This window comes from Vidua chalybeata, chromosome 2 (genome assembly GCF_026979565.1).
Source record: "Vidua chalybeata isolate OUT-0048 chromosome 2, bVidCha1 merged haplotype, whole genome shotgun sequence".
NCBI classification, from domain to species: domain Eukaryota; kingdom Metazoa; phylum Chordata; class Aves; order Passeriformes; family Viduidae; genus Vidua; species Vidua chalybeata.
In genome coordinates, this window is record NC_071531.1 from 65938582 (window position 1) to 65958973 (window position 20392).

General features: G+C 40.2%; 2 protein-coding genes across 7 annotated transcripts in view; both read left to right on the forward strand.

The window, feature by feature from the left end:
- CMSS1 (cms1 ribosomal small subunit homolog) overlaps positions 1–9912 on the forward strand; it is a 221382-nt gene extending 211470 nt beyond the window's left edge. For all 6 annotated transcript variants that reach the window (XM_053932653.1, XM_053932635.1, XM_053932645.1 and 3 more), the window contains 6 exons: positions 709–768; positions 1457–1559; positions 2533–2593; positions 3433–3520; positions 5137–5225; positions 9399–9912. In XM_053932653.1, coding sequence (XP_053788628.1) covers positions 709–768; positions 1457–1559; positions 2533–2593; positions 3433–3520; positions 5137–5225; positions 9399–9482 — 485 coding nt within the window. In that variant the 3' untranslated portion in view covers positions 9483–9912. The remainder of the gene's footprint in view (positions 1–708; positions 769–1456; positions 1560–2532; positions 2594–3432; positions 3521–5136; positions 5226–9398) is intronic.
- A 791-nt stretch (positions 9913–10703) lies between these two features.
- LOC128783952 (cell cycle control protein 50C-like) lies at positions 10704–19836 on the forward strand. The gene is given in 7 exon segments (XM_053935151.1): positions 10704–11010; positions 11831–11937; positions 13185–13286; positions 14684–14774; positions 17540–17677; positions 18646–18855; positions 19646–19836. Coding segments are annotated over 7 exon segments (1086 nt in total). The 5' UTR covers positions 10704–10763.
- Positions 19837–20392: the final 556 nt, after the last annotated feature.

Consider the following 20392-nt stretch of genomic DNA (forward strand, 5'->3'; position numbering starts at 1 on the left):
ATTTTAATCACCTTTTAAAGAACTTTGATTTTCTCTATAGGCATGAGAAAGGACCTTCCAAAGAACCTGTTGGCATCTTCATTGCCATTATAAGAAGTTAAGTGGCATGTCTGCCACAGAGTGCTAGTAAAAGACTTCCCAGTTAACATAGTGACCAGAGAAAAGGAAGTCAGCAGGAAATGGAGGAAGAGAAAGGCACTGAAAATGCAGTGGAGGTGTTGGTGTTAGGGTTGATATATTTAGGTAGGTTACCACAATATGAAAGACCAGAAGGTGAACAAACTTTCCAACAAATAACTTATTAGTAGATTCTTGCATTTACACATTAGGAATTATTTGGGGGATGTACAAACATATTTCATCATACGTACATTGGAGGAACAGTCTAGGAGTATAAGGCTTTTGGCTGAGGCTTTGATTCATTGTGACAAAGACTTTCTTTAAAGCATGTGATCACACCTGTACAGCAGCCCAGTATTCAAGGTTTCAGTCTGGGAGAAAAAAAATTCAGAGATGTTACCTTCATTGATTTAACCCATACAAAGTTTCTTCTACGTTAAGTTTTTGTTTCAGAAATGGTAATTTATTGATGATGGATTTATGAAGTTGGGATTTCATCAACATAACTAGTGGTTATGCTGCAAACATATGTTCTCCCTTTGCTGTTAAAATACATCAACAAAAATACTTTTTCCTTTATGTTTTCAGATTCCTGCTTTTTGCCAGCCAATGATCTTACCCACAGTTTTTCTTCATACCTGAAGGAAAGTGAGTTTAAATGTTGGTCTGGGTGAGATGAAAGTTGTATGAAAAATATTATTAAGACAGTATTACTGCATTTTTATATGTAGCTCCAAATATTATTTATTATGAAATATTAATCACTTTAAGGCTTTTAATTTTTTTTAATGACAGGTCTTGTTTTTCTGGCTCTTATTTATAACTTTTTTTTAATTAAAAATGTTCTAGGCTTTCTTATAATTGCGAGGGATTATTTGTCAGTAATTTATTGTGGCTTCATGAGTAGGTATATGTATTATCTTAGAATGAAAGTTCTGCAGCTGTCTGCTGACATGAACCAAGTCAATTTTTATTCTCTTGTATATTTATATAGAAGTTATAGTCTGGTAAATGTTTCTTTGAGGATGATTTTCTCTGATACAAATTGCCATATGTGGCAAATGAAGACAATAGGCTCATCACCTTAAAAACTGTTGATTGTTAATGCTTATCTAGTTTGTTCAGTTTTGTAATATTTTTGTATTTTATTTATTTTGGGCATTCCATATTCCGGCTTCTCAGCCATGACTAAATGCAAAAGTGATGCCAAAGTTCCAGACCTCAAAAGAGTCAGCATGTGTGTTCTTGCTGCTGGCTACCATTCATCATGTACTCCAGTAATTTAAAATTGTGGCATGTAGTACTTGGTGTGTGTACAAGGGCTTTTCCATTGCAGTCTGTCCTAAGTGGGCGAAACTCCGGAGGAACCACAAGGAGAAGAAGTCGGTGGTGATGCTGGTTCTGTGCAGCTCTGCCCTTCGCTCCTTGGAACTCATCAAGTATGTCAACAGCAAAGACTCTGTTGAGGTTGGCAGTTGGTCAGGAGTTTTGTCTTGGAACCACAGGCAAAAGGCAAAACTGGGACACTGTCCTCCTCTGCTAGCCAGCAAATTCAGTGACTCAAACTGATGCACTATCCCTTCCTTCTTTAAACTCTGGGAACGTGGTGTTCAGTTTTGGACTGAAGTAATGCTCAGTACTTCAGTTGCCTGGGAGGGGTTACTTTTGTTAAAAACCAAAAATGAAGTGTAACCAATTTAGGGGAAACTTGTTTTACTTGGGAACAGAGTAAGCCCATAAAGCATCGTAATCCACCACTAGAAGTCATGGCTTTGCGCCAAAGGCAGGGAGGACATGGCATTTCAGGGCCTCAGGTGCTAAGGTGTGTCTGGCCTGAATGCCTCCAGGTCTGTGTCAGTGTTCTCAGCTGGCTCAGGCTGGTAAAACTGCTGGGCAGAGATGACAATTTTCAGTGTGCCCTGTCCCCGTATTTTCCCCTTCTCTATCTTCCTACTTCTCATGCCAGAAGTTTTGATGACTCTGATGAATTGATGGATACCTCACAAATTTCATGGTTGTCTTCTGTGTATTGACCCTGCTTCCTGTGATTATCTGTCAGTACAAAATGCCTTAGTTATCTCATAACTGAATTATTTTTAAATTAGGATTTGGTGATTAACCAGTTTTGAACTAAGCTAGCTGTGAAAGCACAGGCCATAATATTAAATGTTATCTGAAAAGCTATCTAAACAATATTGCCCCCTACTGATACCTTCCACTGTGTCTGTCCAGTTGTTGGTCTCTGTTGATGAGTAGCAAACAAGAATGTACACAGTGTTCAGAGTACAGAGTTCACTGGGGGACTGTGTGTGTCTCAAACATATTGAGAAATGCCAGTTGGTTTTTCTTTCCTCATGTGTGGTCTTAAGCCCAACCCTGCTTCTTTCATTGCTAATTTTTTTTTATTATTAGGTCAATGACAGCCTTTAAAGGAGATTGCAGAGTCATCAAGTTGTTTGCAAAGCACATAAAGGTAGGGAATTTTAATAGAGCAAGTAAACAGCTAAGTAGCGTGATACGATTTTCTTTTTAAATCCTTTGGCAGTAGTGCCTTTCATACAGTGTTCATATGAAGTTGCTTCCTTTAGGTAGTGCTTCCTTTGGTAACCCATTGCTGCAGTGTGAAGAATTTCAGTAAGCACCATCTCCAGTAGCTCTGGTGCAGCCCTGTGCAGAATGGAGATGCTCGTGCATCTGCTGAGTTTCACTGTTCCACATTCCCATCAAGTGCTCGTTCAGTGCCAGAAGGCTCATCCTTGCAGGTCTGTGGAAGCAAACTGTACCAGCACCCACATTTGGATTCTGAAAATTGAATGCCTGGGTCCCCAGTATCCATACCTGTTAAGAAGAACAAATTATGGGGGCATTGGGAATAATGAGTGGACACTTGGCTGTTGATATAAATGCTGTCAAACACGCAAATGTCATTTGCTTTATTTCACCTTTTGCCAGTATCTTCATCTTGAAGGACTTCAGAGTTAATTCAAGTTTTTCAATATTCCAGAGCATTTGTTTAAATGCTGAAAGAATCTTGCTGTTCTCACCTCCAAAAATAGTTGGTGCAATAGCAGATTTTTAAAGTTAAAAAAGATTGAATTTCTAGAGAAGTGTGATGCCCAGCTGGCTTGTTATAGTTCCTAAACATTCTTCCACATGTAATCGTCTGACAGTTTGAAAGTCAAATATCATTTGTTACTTGATGGTCTTCTAGAAAGAAATACAATGAGATCTTGAATTTATTTCCAACTCCTTGAGAAGAAATTTTAAAACAATTATGGCTTTACTGTTGATTTTTATTTCTCTCCAAATTAGATAAAGGAACAGATGAATATGTTAGAGAAAGGTATGTTCCACATTGGGATTGGAACTCCTGCGAGAGTAAAGGCACTAGTGGAGCAAGGTAGGAGAACAAGGAGGGTTTCCTCCCTAGGTATTTTATATTTGGTCTCATGAGAAGTGAAACTTGAATTTTTTTTTTTTTTTTTTTTTTTTTTAGGTTGACATGAACGTGTAGCTTTGGGTACTAAACTGTATGATTCTGTTTCTTCACTTGTTCTGTGTCAATCAAAACAAGGTCAAGGTTCTGGTACTTTGTTTTATGATCACTTTAAGCTGGCATAAGCCAGTATTAACAGAGAAAGGCAGAGTAATGCTTCCTCTCACCTGCCAGTCATTGCTTATTCCCTCTTCCTGCTCCTTGTGCAAGCCCAAGAGTCTGTTTGGCAGCTCAGTGAAATGACCCCAATTAAACCAAAACCAGTGTGCACACAAAATCATGTAATGAGCAGGCAGAGGTGGGGGACTTCCTCTTTTGGCAGGAATACTGATTTATGCTGACTTGAAAGTGATTGCAGAACCATAATTTGAGATTTAAAACTCCAGGAAACCAAACACTGCAAGTGGATCAAAAGGAAATAGTGATAGAAGTCACTGTATCATATGTTACTGTGAGCTTAGTGTAAACTTTTTTGAGGGGTGGATGAACTATCTGCTTGCTGATTTGATCTTATTTCTCATTTGCCTATAATAAAATTAATTATTTCCCAAATTTTGAGTATTTTTACTTACTCGATATACAGTATGTACACAAAGAAAAAGAAACAACAAAATGACAAGATGATAAGACAATTCTTTCCATTCCTCTTATGCAAGACACTGTCTTGCTCTGACTGTGGTCTCTTGGTCAGGGACTGGCAGTGGTTTGGGACTCTACTGATCCTTCCAAAAGAGTGCAGGAGTTAACATCATTTTGTTGCTTCCACCAGCATTAAATGTTAGTGCTCAGCACATCAGTACATTGCCATGAGTGTAGTGAGGCACTGGAACAGGTTGCCCAGAGAAGCTGTGGATGCCCCATCCCTGGAAGTGTTACATTTTATCCCAAGCTCTAGTTCTTTTTTGACAGTTTAATGTTGCAGTGCAAGGTCACTTAGAGAAGGGAGAGGAATCAAAACTGATGGGAAAAAATGGTGAGCATCATGTAGAAGACCAGGGAAAAAATATAGGAGAATGGCTGAAAAGCAAGTTCAGAAAGGACCTTTTTTTTCACCACCATTTATTTGAAGGATAAAAGAATTTTTCAGCAGCACCACTGACCTGATTCATGTTCACATAGCACCCTGTCCTGTAAATTGCTGAACACTGTCTGTTCCTGTTAACATCAATTTTCAGGTTAGGGTCCTTGTAACTTACAGTGACATTAGCTGTGGAAATTCAACTCCTCTGGTTTCATCAAGAGGAAGCTTGAGGAATTACTTTCTGGCAGGATGTTAAGCTCTTGACAAATCCGGCAACAGGAGTTGCTCTTCTTTTGTGTTTATCTTCCAAAAAGGCATGAGATTATGTGGCTAAGGGAGTTTGTAGTGTCAGTGCATTTTCCAGCCAGCAAATGTAGTACTTAAGTGTTCAAAGATTAGTTTCCTTGGAAACAGACAACAAAAGATGTAACAGCCAAAAATCATTTTGATAAGCACATGTCATATTATCTTGGTAGTGAAATTTGTGTTGCCTTTTTAGATGCCCTGTACTTAAACTCCACGAAATATGTAATTCTGGATTGGAACTGGAGAGATCAGAAACTAAGGAGAATGATGGACATCCCTGAGGTATTGCATAATCACCTCTATATGTTATATTCTGTGTATTAAAAGTACTTTTGTTGGTAGTTCTCAGGTCTGGGTCAGTAAAGTTTTCTTTCTGTAAAGCTGTCTTCAGTGGTAAAGGAACACAAAGAAGTTCTCATTGACTGAGAAGTCTGTACTCTCAGGTCTCAAAATTATCTCCTGAAAAAGAATTTTTCCTTTATTGTTGCAAGTCACAGCTGTGACTTCTGTGTTTGTGCTGTGAGTTTCCCCTGTTTATGCTCGATGGATATTCTACCTGTCCCAGATATTCTACCTGTCCCCAGGAAGTTCCCTCAGTAGGAGGACTTTGTACAGAGTCCTAGACCTCGACAAATGAGAGAGATGGGCATCACCGACTGTGTGAAATCTAACAAAGGGAAGTGCCAGATTCTGCACCTGGAATGGGGCAACCCTGGGTGTACAGACAGACTGGGGAATGAGACATTGGAAAGGGACCTGGGGGTCCTGGTCAATGGAAAGTTGAATCTGAGCCAGGAGGGCCAACCCTGTCCTGGGGCCATCAGGCCCAGCATCACAGCTGGGCAGGGGAGGGGACTGTCCCACTCTGCTCTGAGCTGGGGCGGCCTCACCTGGAATATTGTGTATCGTTCTGGTCACAACATAAGAAGGGTATAAAGCTGTTAGAGAGCGTCCAAAGCAGGGCAATGAGGATGGAGAAGGGCCTTGAGGGGAAGCCATATGAGGAGCGGCTGAGGTCACTTGGGCTGTTCAGCCTGGAGGAGACTGAGGACAGACCTCACTGCAGCTACAGCTTCCGTGTGAGGGTGAGAGGAGGGGCAGGCACTGAACTCTTCTCTGTGCTGACCAGTGACAGGACCTGAGGGAATGGCCTGAAGCTGGGTCAGGGGAGGTTTAAGTTGGATATCAGGAATACCATCTTCCCCAGAGGGTGATTGGACACTGGGACAGGCTCCCCAGGGAAGTGGTCACAGCACCAAGCTTGACAGAGTTCAAGAAGTGTTTGGACAATGCTCTTAGGCACAGGGTGTAACTCTTGGGGTGCCCTGTGCAAGGCCAGGATTTGGACTTGATCCTTGAGGGTCCCTTCCAACTCAGCATATTCTGTAATTCAGTGAAAACTTTCCTCAAAAACTAAACAAAACTATGGCCAAACATACATGTTTCTCCATCTGAGAGCAAGATAACATCATATGAGTAAATCTGCAGACAGTTGTCTTGGTTTTTTCTTTTCTTTATTGTCTTTTTTTTTTCTGTTTCTTTTGACAAGAGGTAGGGTGCAAATAACTTAAACCCATCCATCATTTCTACACTCCTTCTAAGATAATTCCCAGTTCTTTCCAGTTCTGTAATCCAGCTTTTATTTCTTGCTGTTACAAGCTGTGTTTACAGTATGTTGTGGGGCATCACCTATTTCTAGCCAGATGAAGAGGCAGTTTCCTCCATTCGTGCTTGTTAGAAAGCTCCCAATTTCCTGCACAGTGTCTTGAGGTTTTGTGCATTTAGAGCAGGCCCATACATGGAAGGAATCTCCAGGGAAAAGGACTTCTTTTGCATATAGACATTAAGCTGTTTCACAAGTGAAACAAATTATCAGTCATTAATCCATCTATGTACTTGTCCAAGTATTTGAATGTGCTACATTTTACAGTCCCCCACACACAAAACAAACAAACAAAAAATACGCTTAAGAAATGAAGTAGCAAAAAAACCCCCTGCCTTTGCTTTTTTGGTGGCAAGGAGGCTCCCTCTTGTGGTTAATACATAAAGCTTTTTTGTATGGTTTTAAAGAACAGAAAACATGAGATCACAGACAGTCCAATACAAAATCACAGACAGTACAAAAGGTGTACTGTGGGATGTAGTGGGCAGATGGCAGTGGGATGGATTTTTTAAGTCATCTGAAGTCCATATCAATAAAGTAGACCACAGGTGCTCCACCTCCAAAAAATGAAGATTATGTTGCCACTATTTCATTTTGGGCTATTGCAAACCTCAAGTATACCTTTCAGCTCACTGTAGTTAGGATCATGGCAGTTCTGTGTGTCTCTCTAGAAATACAGGCCAAAAGTTGTGACTCCAAGTCTATTTTATTAAGGCAAAATCCTAAACTATTTTAGCATAAAAAGTTAAAGCTTAGTTCAAGTTAAATCCAGGTAAGTAAGAGCACTGGACCATCGTATATTGTGTTAGGATAAGCAATAGATATTTATGTGTGATTACAGAATAGTGAATATGTAATTACAGAAAAGTCTTCAGACTGCTCTTGACTCAGGTAATACATCATAAAGGAAGGTTTTTGACATCTTGGGCTTTATAAGTGGAGTATTTTGCAGGTATTTATCCCACTGCAGACATCAGGCAGATTCCTTAAATTTATGTATAAGGAATGTCCACAGCAAAAGACACCCAAATAATGTTTTGGTGATAAGGCATCTTAACACCACATATAAACCAATGGGATGTTCTAGCAACTGGTGGACTTCAAATATTGAATACAGTCTTAGTCAGCTTTTCTAATTGTCTAGAAAATGTAAAATACATGCTATAAATTGTTATAAGTTTTCTCAGAGAGAGGAAATACAGTACCAAAGACAGAGAATTGTCTGTTCGATGTACATTTCTTTCACCTGTGTTAGTTATGGAGGCAAAATTGTACACTTAAAATGAATAACTCAGCATGCTGGCCTATTTTCAGTGCAAACCTCAATTATCAATAATTTCTTTGCATATTTAAGATGCAACATTGCTAAATTTCCTTGTGTTTAAACCAGAAAGCAAGAACAGTTGGAAGCACATGTCCATTGTACTTACTGTTTTTGTAGTCACCTGATGTTCAGTGAAGAATTCTATACACAGAATTATATTTATATTCTAATAATATATTAGAATAGAATTATTATAATAATATATTTTTATTATAATAAATATATTAATTTTAAAACACGTGGATCTTTCCACATGGCAGTTCTGTATGCCATCATATCCACACAAGGGATGCTGCCCTGATCCACTGCTCTGTCAGCTCCCTCAGCATCTCATTAGTTAATGCTGCTGGAAATTTTCATTCTCTGTTTCTGTGTCTCCCACTTCATTCATCCCAAACAATGAATAGAAAGCTCCCAAAGAAACCACAGGAGGAGTAAATGAGTTTATCAGATTTTATCTTGGCACACTGGAATTGAAGTAAATCATAAAGGTGTAAATAAAAATGGATTCTATAATTTTTGGTCTGACCAAAGGACAAGCTTCCTGCTTTGAAAGCTTTTTGTACAGAGGTTGATGGCAATACAGAGGTGTCTCAACTCAAGTTACTTGTTCCTAAGATTCAAGTGAAGTTTTTTTTCAACAAAACCCAATATTGTATTGTCTGCAAACAATACACACACTAAGCCTTCAGTAAATTTGAAAATACGCTAAGTTTAAGTTTCAGACATCATGAAAATAGAAGATTTGTGAGAAATGGACTAGTGATAGAAAGATAACTGTGTTCACCTTTGTGTAGCACATCCAGTCTGAAATTGAGGCTGACTGGGCTTTCTTGCATCATTTATTTCTCTGCAAAGTGGAGGCACGAAAGAATATAATCCTGAGAGAAAACCTGCAAACAAGTGATTTGTAAGTGGTAAGAGGGAGCTGTAAGGAAACCCTGGACTAACCATGATGATAAAGAATCTTGTGTTCCCTCTGAAATATGTAGTCAGTATTTACTCTGTAATATATTTGTTTTATCTTTAGATAAGCCATAAGCTACAACAATATCAGTGTCATAAACCAAAGAACTTTGTACACAGCACAGGCAAACCTGACCTTCCTGCTCACTTTCATTCAGGTGTCCCAGTCACAGACAGGGCTGTGCCTGTTGCACTGCCCTTGATCTGCTTTATGCCAGTTCTTACTCTGGAAAGTCCTGTAGGGATTCTGCAGCCCAGGATGGGCCTTTTGCTGTGGTGTGCTTTATCAACTCTGCCAATAACAACCTTTCTGTAGCCATGTGAAATGGGACTTCAGGGCTGCAGGGCAAAGGATGGATGTTTTAAAAACTGGAAATGTTTTAGAGGAGCTTGTATAGGAATCTCTTCTTTAATTTCTAGTCTTATAGTAAGGTGCCTGAGTAAATAAATAATTATATCATTATCAGTAACTTCTTATGCTTTCTTTGATTTTTTTCTTCAGATAAAGAAAGAAACAATTGACCTACTTGAGAAGAGTATTATAAAGCTGTGCAGAGATGGATCTGTGAAGCTGGGACTCTTTTAATGAGTTTACCAACAAGGAAGTAATTTGCAGCTGCCTTTTGCTATTATCCTGCCTGCAACTGAATTTTGACTTTTCAGAGGTCTCAATACAGCAGGCACATTGGAACATTTTCTCAGCTTTCTTTTAATAAAAACCCAGAAGTTGTGTTTGTAGTTCTAGTATTATGTTTATTGCAGGAACAATGTCATACTGAAATCAGAGTTACACCGCTTTCACCTGCTAGATGTACTACTACGTGTCACTATTAAGACCTTGAAGATGAGCAAATATGGGTGTGAAAGTCTTTGCACAGCTCAGTTTTCTGTTCCCTCCTTGTGCTGTCTCAAATTAGACATATATTTCTCTCATGAGAGTGGTAATCTACTTGCCCTTGGGGGTCTTTGAAAAAGTATGAATTTCAGTAACATGTTAATAAAGTATTTTTCACCTATCTGTTCTAGAGCTGGCCAAATGCTGCTTTTTGCTCTTATATGATAAATTATCTGTATATTATACTGAGATTTTATTTTGGTTAAACTGTTGAACTGTGCAAAAAGTATTCTTATGTTTGTCCATTTAAATTAAAATGAGGTGATCTCTGGGTGATTCTTTTGTCATTGTGGATAGCAGGGAATGGATGGATTTTTTTTTTCAGAGAACAAGATGAATAGAGATGAGGAAATCATCAGTATCTTGGAAAGCCATTGATCCAAATTGGATATTTTAAAAATGAGTTGTCCTTCTATGATAAAGAACACACAACCTTTTTAAAACCTTTAATTGCATCTCAGTCCATAGCAATGAATGTAATAGGTTAAGAAAATTGGTTTGGTCTTCCAAAGCCATGTTCTCTGTCCAGTGCTGTCTCAGCACCTGCAGTCCTCCCCAGTGGAATCCAGTGCAACTGGAGTAGAACTCCTTTCCTTGTATGCCATGCCTGTTAGCTGGGCAGCTATGGAAGTGAATGGAGATGAAATAATGCATCTGAAATTACACAGAAATTCCAGTATAGTTGACAGTATCCCTGCAAATTAGTAAGTCATAATGAATCCTAATGAGCTGTGAGGCAGGAAAAATATACCTAAGCTTTTCCAGGAGGAATGAACTGGACACCCTGATCAAAGTACACAATCACTTGATTGGTACAAGCTGATCATGGGGATCCAGGCACAAATACAGAAAACAAGGAAGAGAGAGATCTAGTTAATAAGTAATTCCTCACCATAATGCAAGTTTGAACAATGAATACAGTCTCCCAACAATAAAGACAGCATCTCAGCTGAAACACTCTCCAGCACAAGGATGTTACTCCTTTCTCTCACTGAGAAGAAAATGAAAAACAAGACAAGTGTTCTTCCCAGAGAAGGAGAAGCCCAGCCTTCCAGGTGTCCAGATAACAGTGCATTCAAACAGCAGAGGCTGCCAGCTTGGAAGCCCCAGCTCACCATTACATCTGTGCTCCCCAGCTTCTTTCTGACAGGGGCATTCTTCCTCACTGTGGGAGTCTGCCTTGTCCTGTCTGCAAACAGCGTCAGAAAAATACAGGTTGGTTTGGGAGTGGTGTTCTTTGATATTCTGTAAAGTAGAAACCAGGCCAGGTTTGGAGAGAAAAGGCTTTGAGTTTTTGCTTCTGAATAAAGATTATAGCAATGGCTTCATGCCTTGGACATGTGTCCAGCAGCTGGTATTCCTGTGAAAATCTTCAGAGGCAGTCAGTCATCACTAAAATCAGAGCACTCGGTGATTAACTGGGTGGTAATATCTGAAATATGGGTGATAATTACTGCCACTGGCTGCTAATACCAAAATGTTGTCATTATCTTCTGGGATTTTGAAGGGAAATAAGCAAATCCCTCAGAGAGTGTTTAGTACTATAAGAACATACATGTTTGCTGGGGCAAAATCTTGAAATGCCCTAATATTTAAATCCCTCCTGCAGAAAATGTTATTCAGACCTGTGGTGTTGTGAATAGACTCCTGTTTGGAGCCAGCACTCAGCACTACACCCAGGCTGTTCAGTGGGTGTGGGCTGTGATGCATGTGGGGATTTGTCAAGCATTACTTGGTCAGCCAGCCCAAGGTGCAGGAGTGTTCTGCACTCAGCACTCCTTTGCCAAGGAGCAGTTGTGAAAGTTCTGCAACAGTCTTCAAAAGACTTTAAACCAGCTTTAAACTAAGGATAAATTTTGTGGTTGTTCATTGAGGCCAAGTCCTCACTCTGCCTCTTCATTTTCAACAATGTTTTTGGCAGTCCAGGGTCACTTAGAAGAGAACAGCTCTGAGAAGCCTTGGACCTAAAACACTAACCTTTTCCTATGAGCATGTCCTTTATGACAATGTATTTGCTTGTTCACTTCTCTGACATATAGATTATTCAGATAAATGCTCAGATTGTTCAAAGCTCCGTGAAAATTCCTCTAACTGGAATAAGGAATGCCACTGTTCTGTCAATTTCACGCTAAAGGAAGATATATTGGTAAGTGGGTGCAAAAAACCAACTCAGGTCACTGTGTACCACCTCTTACTTATATCCCTAAGTGATAAAAGACAGTAATTTTGTCCTGTAGAGCTCCCGACTAAATTTGCTTTGTACTTTTTCAGAACATGTAATGCTCAAAATTTTACACTTTTGACTTTGTTGTTCATTTTGGTATTTATAACCAAGACCAGGCTCCTTGGCTGGGAGATGTCCAAGGAGAAGAAGGGATGGAGGAAATGGTGTTTGATTTTGGAGATGACCACTCTGTCTCTCTCTGAGTCAGAGGCAAAGCCTTGCCCTTGGCCTGGGATTGATTGGTGCTGCCCAGCTAAGCTCTCAAGTGAGAAGGAAATCTAAAGCTCTGACCACTTTACATAAGTAGACCCCTGTAGTCATTTTGACAAGGGTTGTGCTGCTAATCCGCAAGGTCCTTGAAACAATTCAAGTCTAGCAATGTGATTCTGAAGTTTCATTTGGAAAAAGTATCCTTCATTTCCTTCCTTAAACTACTAGGTCCTGTTACTAAGACTGTTAAAATGCTTCATGTTCTGCCAAAGAGATCTTATACTCTGAATAAATGATCCCTTGAAATGATAGTGCAATTTAAAGTCACTTTAGGATTCTTCAGTATTGAGGAGGCTGTTAAAATACTTTGTAATTCTTCAGATTACAGTGATGTTCGAGACGAGATGTTAATTTAACTGAGTAATGGGTTTTTTATAGTTGCATAATTACCTTTCATGCATGATTGGCCTGCCTAGCATTTTCCTTTTAATGTGAAGATTTTTGTGCACCTTCTTTTATGGAAAATGACAATATACAGTGTGATTCATAGTCATTGCAAGTTCATGGCCAGCTCTGCCATCTTGAGTAAAATAATTATAATTATAAATATAAATATAAATATAAATATAAATATAAATATAAATATAAATATAAATATAAATATGTATGTGTGTGTATGTATGTATGTATGTACGTATGTATAGTATTTTACATAAAAATCAATAATTTTTATTTCAGGTTTTGTTTGGTGATTTAAATTATGTTTAATTTTGTGCCAAAACATAAAAACTTGCAGTTTGGGTAAAGATTAGATTCTAGCCCGTGACTGCTATATTGCTTAGGGTGTAGTTACAGACATTTTAATGAGTACTCTCTTCCCCTGTTTTTTAGCAAGTAATAGGATTTCTCATTGCCTTCATGAACTCTCCTTATTGAAGGGATTTATCCTTGGATTCTAGGGTGATGTTTTTATGTACTATGGTCTGCAAAACTTCTATCAGAACCACCATCGATACATGATTTCAAGAAGTGATGCACAGCTGTTGGGCTGAAATGTAAATGTAAATTTTCTTTTTCTGTTGTGAGATCAGCAGCACTTCCAGCAGGTGTGCCTTTGACCATATGGAGAGCCAACTAGGCAGAGCCATAAGTGTGTTTAGGTGGCTCTAGGGAATAATAAAGTACAGATTTTCAGTGTTTGGTCCCGGCTTTTATGCTTGTTGGGGCCACAATGCCCAATACGTAAGAGAGGAAGGTTGAAGGGGGCAAGGGTGGTAAATAAAGGATGTCAGTCCTGTGTTGCGGTTCTCAAACCTGCACCTTGTAGTGCTGATTAAAAATACATTGTTTTTTTCAAATAAATATACAGAAAGCTTTTCCTCTTGTGTTGTCAGTCTTCTTCGCCAGAAGTGTTTTAAGCTGTGCTTTTGTTATAGGGCTAGGGAATTAAGTTATTCTAAGTCTTTAGTTTTTCCATCTGGCTTTGGAAGTGGGCAAGGAGCAGGAAAAGGTTAGTTCTGAAATAAGTGGTCATGTAGCATTCTAAGTATGCAATTTAGAGGTCTAAAGAGGGAGTAGACAGCATCACCTGCAGCAGACCTGCATAAGGAAACTGGAGAAGGCAAACATGGCATTCAGGTTCTTTTACTTACAAATCTAAAGCATATTTTCTTTGGCATAAAAATAGCATTTCTTAATATACACATAGTCCACATGTCCTTTCAGTATTTATGATGGCTGTACCATGGTAATCTGTTGTTTCTATAAAATGCTCCTTACAATTCTCAAGACATGTTCCTCATTTCTATAAAATGCTTCTTAAAACTCTCCAGGTGTCCTGTCAGCTTGTTTGTTTGCATCCAGATGCAGCTGCTTTTGGCTTTTGTGTTGATCAGATACACAACGCATTAGAGTTACTTGAAAATGTTTCTGTGTTGAAACCTGAAGATTTATAGTTTCTTATAAAATGGGGTAGGAAAGATGTGATAAAGCTGAGGGTGGACTTCTGTTTTTCATTCTGTATCTTCACACATTAAGATTTGCCCTTTTTGACCTGCAGTAATGTGACCAACTACATCTGCTGTTCTCCAGCACTAATTCAGCCCAGAATTAAAAAATAATTAAATAGACGGTAAAATAAGATGTTCTAGGGCAAGCCAAGGCTTCACTGGAACATTTTCAGTTGTAGCCATTTTACCATGGCATATCCCTAAACCTGTTTTTTGTAGTCTGGAGCTTGCAAGTCAGCAGCAGAATTTGGTGAAGACCTTAAGTTTCTGTGGCTAGATATGGAAGGTGTTCCTGAACTACAGACCCATTCATTTGATGTCTCTCTAATGTGACCAAAAGGTACTGGAAACTTAATTGTTCAGTGACTTTTCAGAAGAAGGCATGGGAGGACACCAATTAAAACCAAACCCTGTGTCTGTGCCTGATTGTTGTGTGACCTTGAATGCAGATCCAGAGGAGCAACTGCGTGCCCTTCAGCACCTACAGGAACGGGACCCTGATGGCGCCGTGTGGGGCCATTGCCAACAGCATGTTCAATGGTACATGGGACCTTCTCTGCCCCTTTCCCTCTTGAAACTATTCCCTTACCCAGGCCAGGACAGACCTGGTATTGCAAGACCTCTACTTTCTCCCACAAAAGGCTTTGTTTGGTGGTGTTGCTCTGGTGAATGTCAGACTCTGCTTCCTACTATTTAGTAACTTGGCCCTTGTTTAGAAACTGAGGGAGATATCTCATTTTCTAAGGCCCTCTTCCATGTGAGTGGACAGCAGGAGTGAGGAATTTAGGCCCTCTTGAAATAAGGAACAAGGATACAACAGATTTCATGTACTTCCTTGCTAAAAAGCACGTTCTTGTACAGTGATGGGAGAGCCTAGATTCTGCCTTCCCACAATAATGTGCTTAGAAGGAGGGTGTCGTGGTTTTGGTTTGCTAATTTGAGATTTCTCAGCTAGAATAATCTTTCTTCAGTTTACTTAGGGAGAGAAGTCTCTCTTGTTAATGTTATGGAGACTTGTCTAGAAGAAAACAGTTCTCTTGTGGCTCTCTCACAAATAGCAGCCACCTGAGGAAATCTGCAATCATGAAATCCCTCCCATTTTTCCAAGCTTTCCCCACAGCTGTGTTTATGGGCCATGTCCACTTATGGGGTACTGTTTTAAAGATGAGCTGTTTAAAGGCAAAGATTCTCATTATCTCTATCTGAAATAATCTTCTTCCTAGGAGCACAGGATCTTCATAATTCTCCTTCTCTGTTCAAACTTCTCATGGGATCTCAGCTACTTTAACATCTGCTTACTTTAGCATGGAGGCCTTTGCTCGATATCTACAATTTGAACACTTTCATCTCCCCATACTTTCATGTGTTATAGGGAAAAAGAGTTTATTTCTCCATAGCTTTACAAGAGGATTTCAGCCTAAAATGAAAGGCATCTCCTCATCCCTCCCATCTGAGACTTGACTTCTTCTTCACTGACCTCGGTGTCTTCATGTTGCTCTTCTACATTGACTGCATTTTTGTTCCTTATCTCACTGGAGGGAGGATTGAATCACTGACAGAGTTAATATCTCACCCGAGGCCTGCAGATGGTCACCTGTCCCCGGCGGTGGGAACAAGGTGGGGCTGATGGCTTCTCCTCTCCCCTGCCCTGTGGTTGTGAGTGAATCTCAGGGGTGGTAGAATCTTGGCCCAGTCCACCCGGCCCTGCCTTATTTCCCATTTTCTAAGGCCCTCTTCCATGTGAGTGGACAGCAGGAGTGAGGAATTTAGGCCCTCTTGAAATAAGGAACAAGGATACAATAGATTTCATGTACTTCCTTGCTAAAAAGCACGTTCTTGTGCAGTGATGGGAGAGCCCAGATTCTGCCTTCCCACAATCATGTGCTTAGGAGGGACTCTGCACATTCTCCACATTACTTTGGATCTTTGGATCTACATGGTTTAATTTTTGTTCTTAGAATGCTGGAAGCATACATAATCTTAATTTGAACCTGGATTTGATTTTTGTAGTAATCTAGTGAGCATAATATGCTTATGAATACACTTGGGAGATTTCAGAATGTATCTTTGGAAGGAAAAGGAACCAAAAAACTGTACAGACTTTTCTCCACTACCCAATATTTTTTGTCTTCCAATTTTTACCACTCCCTGCTCTCACCCTTTTTTTAACCTGCTCCACACAGCAGGTTTTGAGAAGGCAGCAGCTCTTTCCAAGCAGCTGTGCCATCAACACCAGGGGACTTGTGAAGCCAGTTCATTCAGTAACTTCTAGATCCACTTGATTTTTGTCTGCCTGCTTACCCACCTGCTGCCCTGGAAGTGGGGTTTACTGAGCTGGGCTCACACTAGGCCAGCAGAGCCGAGCTGTGGGGAGCCCACGCTATTCTAGAGCATGTGAGGGAGAGTCAAGACAAGCAACAGAGGTCAGAGCATTGCAGCTCCTGTTAATGAAGTGGTGACAAACATCTGAGGGTGTGGTAGGCCACAGAATGATCATTTCCCAGAAGAGTGTGTCTGAGCTTTAAGGAGCTGTGTGAACACAGCTTATGCAGCTGAGTTGTGCTTTTCATGTCTCCTAAAAGGCAACCCCTCCCCATCTGTATCATCTGATTGTCCCTGCCCATCATCCCATTGGCTGCCTAGGGGTTTACACAGCTGTTAATGAGACCTATCATGTTTTTGTCTTATTTTAAGCTAACCTATGTAGGAAAATAGTAATGGATAAAAACAAGTGTTGTTCACCCACTGAAACTGGGTGGCATGGTTAGGCACAGTTTTAACTAAATGGTTTTTGATTGACGAAAGTGTTTGTGTAAAAGTTGGTAAGCAAGCTCTAATTGGCATAGAACTAAAGGAAATTTTTTTCCAAAGGACTGGATTCCCTTGAGTGTGCTTTTACCTCTACCCTAGTCCCTGAAAACACATCATGTATAGCAAAGTTTTGGGACAACTGTCAAAGAAATTCTAGGGGAAACTAGCTAGGACAGTAACTTCTGTAACTAGCTAGAGAGCTCAGAAAGTGATTTGCAAATAAGGTAGTCCCACAGGAGTTGATGGACATGAGAAACATGCACAACAGACACAGAGATTGGTAGGAAATGTTCAGTCTTTAAAACTTCAGAAGTTCTAAAACTCCAGTACCTTAGTTCTTCTTATGAAATGTGCAGTGCTCCATACACATCCAGGATGTTCAGGTTTTCTATCCACTTGAAAGATGCTTCAACGTGCCATTTTTTTGTTAGCCATGCTGGTAATTAGAATGACTGTCTTTGACTCACAAATGTTGCTTATTGTATTCCCTGCAGATACTATTGATCTCTTTTACAATCGTAACTCATCTGTGATTCAAGTGCCACTGCTGAAGACTGGAAACAGTTGGTGGACAGATAAAAATGTGAAATTTTGCAATCCTGAGTCATACAATCTCTCTTCTGCATTTGCAGGTAAGAATGGTTCTGCTGGTGGTCCTTATTTTTCAATGGCTTCCCTGTCTCCCCCTTCATGTGTCTCCCATTCTGAGAAAAATCAGCTTTGAGAGAAGTATCTCCCAAAGCATGTTGAAGAAGCAAGGTTTAGAGGGTGACTGAGAGCAGAAGGCACATTTAGCCAAAATATCACCTTTTTACTTTTCTAATCAGTGACCACAGAAATTGAGAGAAAATGGTTTTGGAAAACTGAAGTTAGTCCACATCAACACCCTTCTTTATAGTTTCTTGTAATGCTTAATCTGTCCAGAGAAAGCAAGGAAGCAGTTGCTTTTTTTTTTTTTTCCTGTTGAAAACCTCTGTGAAGGAGAATTGCATGTCCCATCTTTCCGTCATGCCTTTGCAGATTCTTGGGCAGTTGTGAGACATGAGAGGTTGTCTTTGTCACTAGTTCTTTCAGACTTGTTTCCTAGGGCTATTTCCTTGTTATGCTTGATCTCTATTGAACTGGGGCTAAAAGCTGCCTGTTGTGGATCAGGGCAGTGCTGAGTTGGGTGCAATATACAAGAGTTAATCATCTAAGTTGTTTTCATGGGACAGATTCTAAATATGCTGTGCCATTAGACTGCAAAAAGGTGCGTTTGTGTAAAAATGACAGCAAGCTCCTCATTATAGAGAACATATTGCTTGCTAAAGAGACAAGAATCCAGAATAAACAGTATTTTCACTTGTGCAAGTCACTTTGTTTTTCCTGTGCTTGAAGGTTCTAATGTGTAGCAGCCCCTGAGTACTGTTAAACTGTTAATTCGTGTTTGAGGTGAGTGGCCATGCTTGGAGATGCTGTTATCTGGCATATATATAATTTTGGACAGTGTCTTATGTCTCTTCCACAGCTCATATTCCGTGTTGGTTGTGTGAGGCCCAGAATCTCAGCAACCACTGCTTTTACTGCCAGTGTCTTTCCTGCTTTGTCTCTTTGTGACCAGGGACAGCCAGACCTCCTTACTGGCAGAAACCAGTGTATCTGTTAGACAAGGAAGATGAGAGGAACAATGGTTACTTGAACAACGACTTCATTATCTGGATGCAAGTGTCGGCCTTTGCGACCTTCAGGAACCTCTACTGGCGTGTCAGACGGGTTCGGCACTTCACAGAGGGCCTGCCAGCAGGGAATTACACCTTCCATATTTCCTACAGTATCCTTTCCGATTCCCTAAGGCTCCTAGAGAGTTACAGTGACATGGAAGTGAATAGGATTTGTGTGGTCAACTGGCAAAGAAGCCGCGCAGAGCACCCCTGTGTCATCAGAGCCCTCGAGGGATTTGGGCCACGTCCTGACTGACAGGAGCTTTTGTGCTGGTGCAACTGCCCCCTCACAGCCAACAGTGGGAACTCTGCTGACTAAAGCACTCCTTTTGTCAGCAGGAGTTATGTCAACATGACCATAAAATTCTCTTCTTTCTCAGCTGATAGAAACGTGGTTACAAATGTTCTGTCATGGTTCTATTCTGAAAGCTTCCATGGGACAGATGAAAGGTAAACTCATATAACATTCTGGCTACAATATATTAGGTAGAGCTGAGCACTTACCCTCACGGAGACTATGTGGAGTATCATGATAAGCTTCCCAAAAAGGCTCATTTTCAACTGAGCTTTCATAGAAAATTAATGCAGTAGCAGTCCTATAAATTATGAATCTGAAATTTACATTTTTTTTAAAAAAGGAAGTATTTCCACATGCACAGGAAGCCTGTATCTAAAATAACTGGGTTTCTTACCACCAGCTCCCTACTACCTTCCAAAAACCAGCTGGGTTTTTGGATCCAGAATAGCAGAAACATCATCAGTTAAAGGAGTTTTGGCAGCAAATGCAGACCTCAAAACTCTTTATGCCTTGGAAAGCTTTTTGAGCATTTAACCACTACTTTCTCTTCTCCTGGAAATAATGTACACTTTGTTAGTGAAATCTTAACATCCTTCTCTCAGATTTCCCTGTTACCAGATTCAACGGGAGGAAGCATGTGATTCTTTCAACTGTGGTGTGGAGCAGTGGAAGTAACCCATTCCTGGGAATTGCCTACCTGGTTTGTGGCACAGCAGCAACCCTGACAGGTTTTGTCATAATTTGCATCCACCTAAAGCTCAGATAAAAGAAAACATGCTTTCAGAAGCAATAAGGTTCACCTGACTTTCTGAACAAAGCTGGAAGTGTGCAGTCAACAAAGAAGGTGCAGCACAGACCTTTCACTCTTTCCCCTGAGCTCTGAACCATTTTCAGTGTCAGGTTTGGTGAATGTAAGCAAACTGAGGGGCAGGGCTATTCCCTCATCTGAAACCAAACTTATCTAAGGTGCCATTCTCATTAATGTATGTGTGAGCCTAAATTTGTTTCCTAGGAAAGTGTCCAAGACTGAGCACCAAGATGTTTCCTATTACCATCGGAGTAGCAGTTGCATCTGGACAGTTTTCCTTATCTCCTGTTAATAGGCCCATCAATGTCTTGCCACATGACTCAGAGATAACGCTCTCCAGGAGCCAGTTCTGTTTAACAGGTGATTAAGAACACACCTTGTGACTCAAAATAACATCAGCCCATTGTGAGATGCTCCGCCCAGGGAGAGAAGCTAGGCATTCCCACCTGGATAAATCCAGGGATTTCTAGACTGAAAAGCAGCCTTTCCACAGGTTTCCGAGAAGACACAGCAACCACATCTGCCACTCCAATTTGGACTG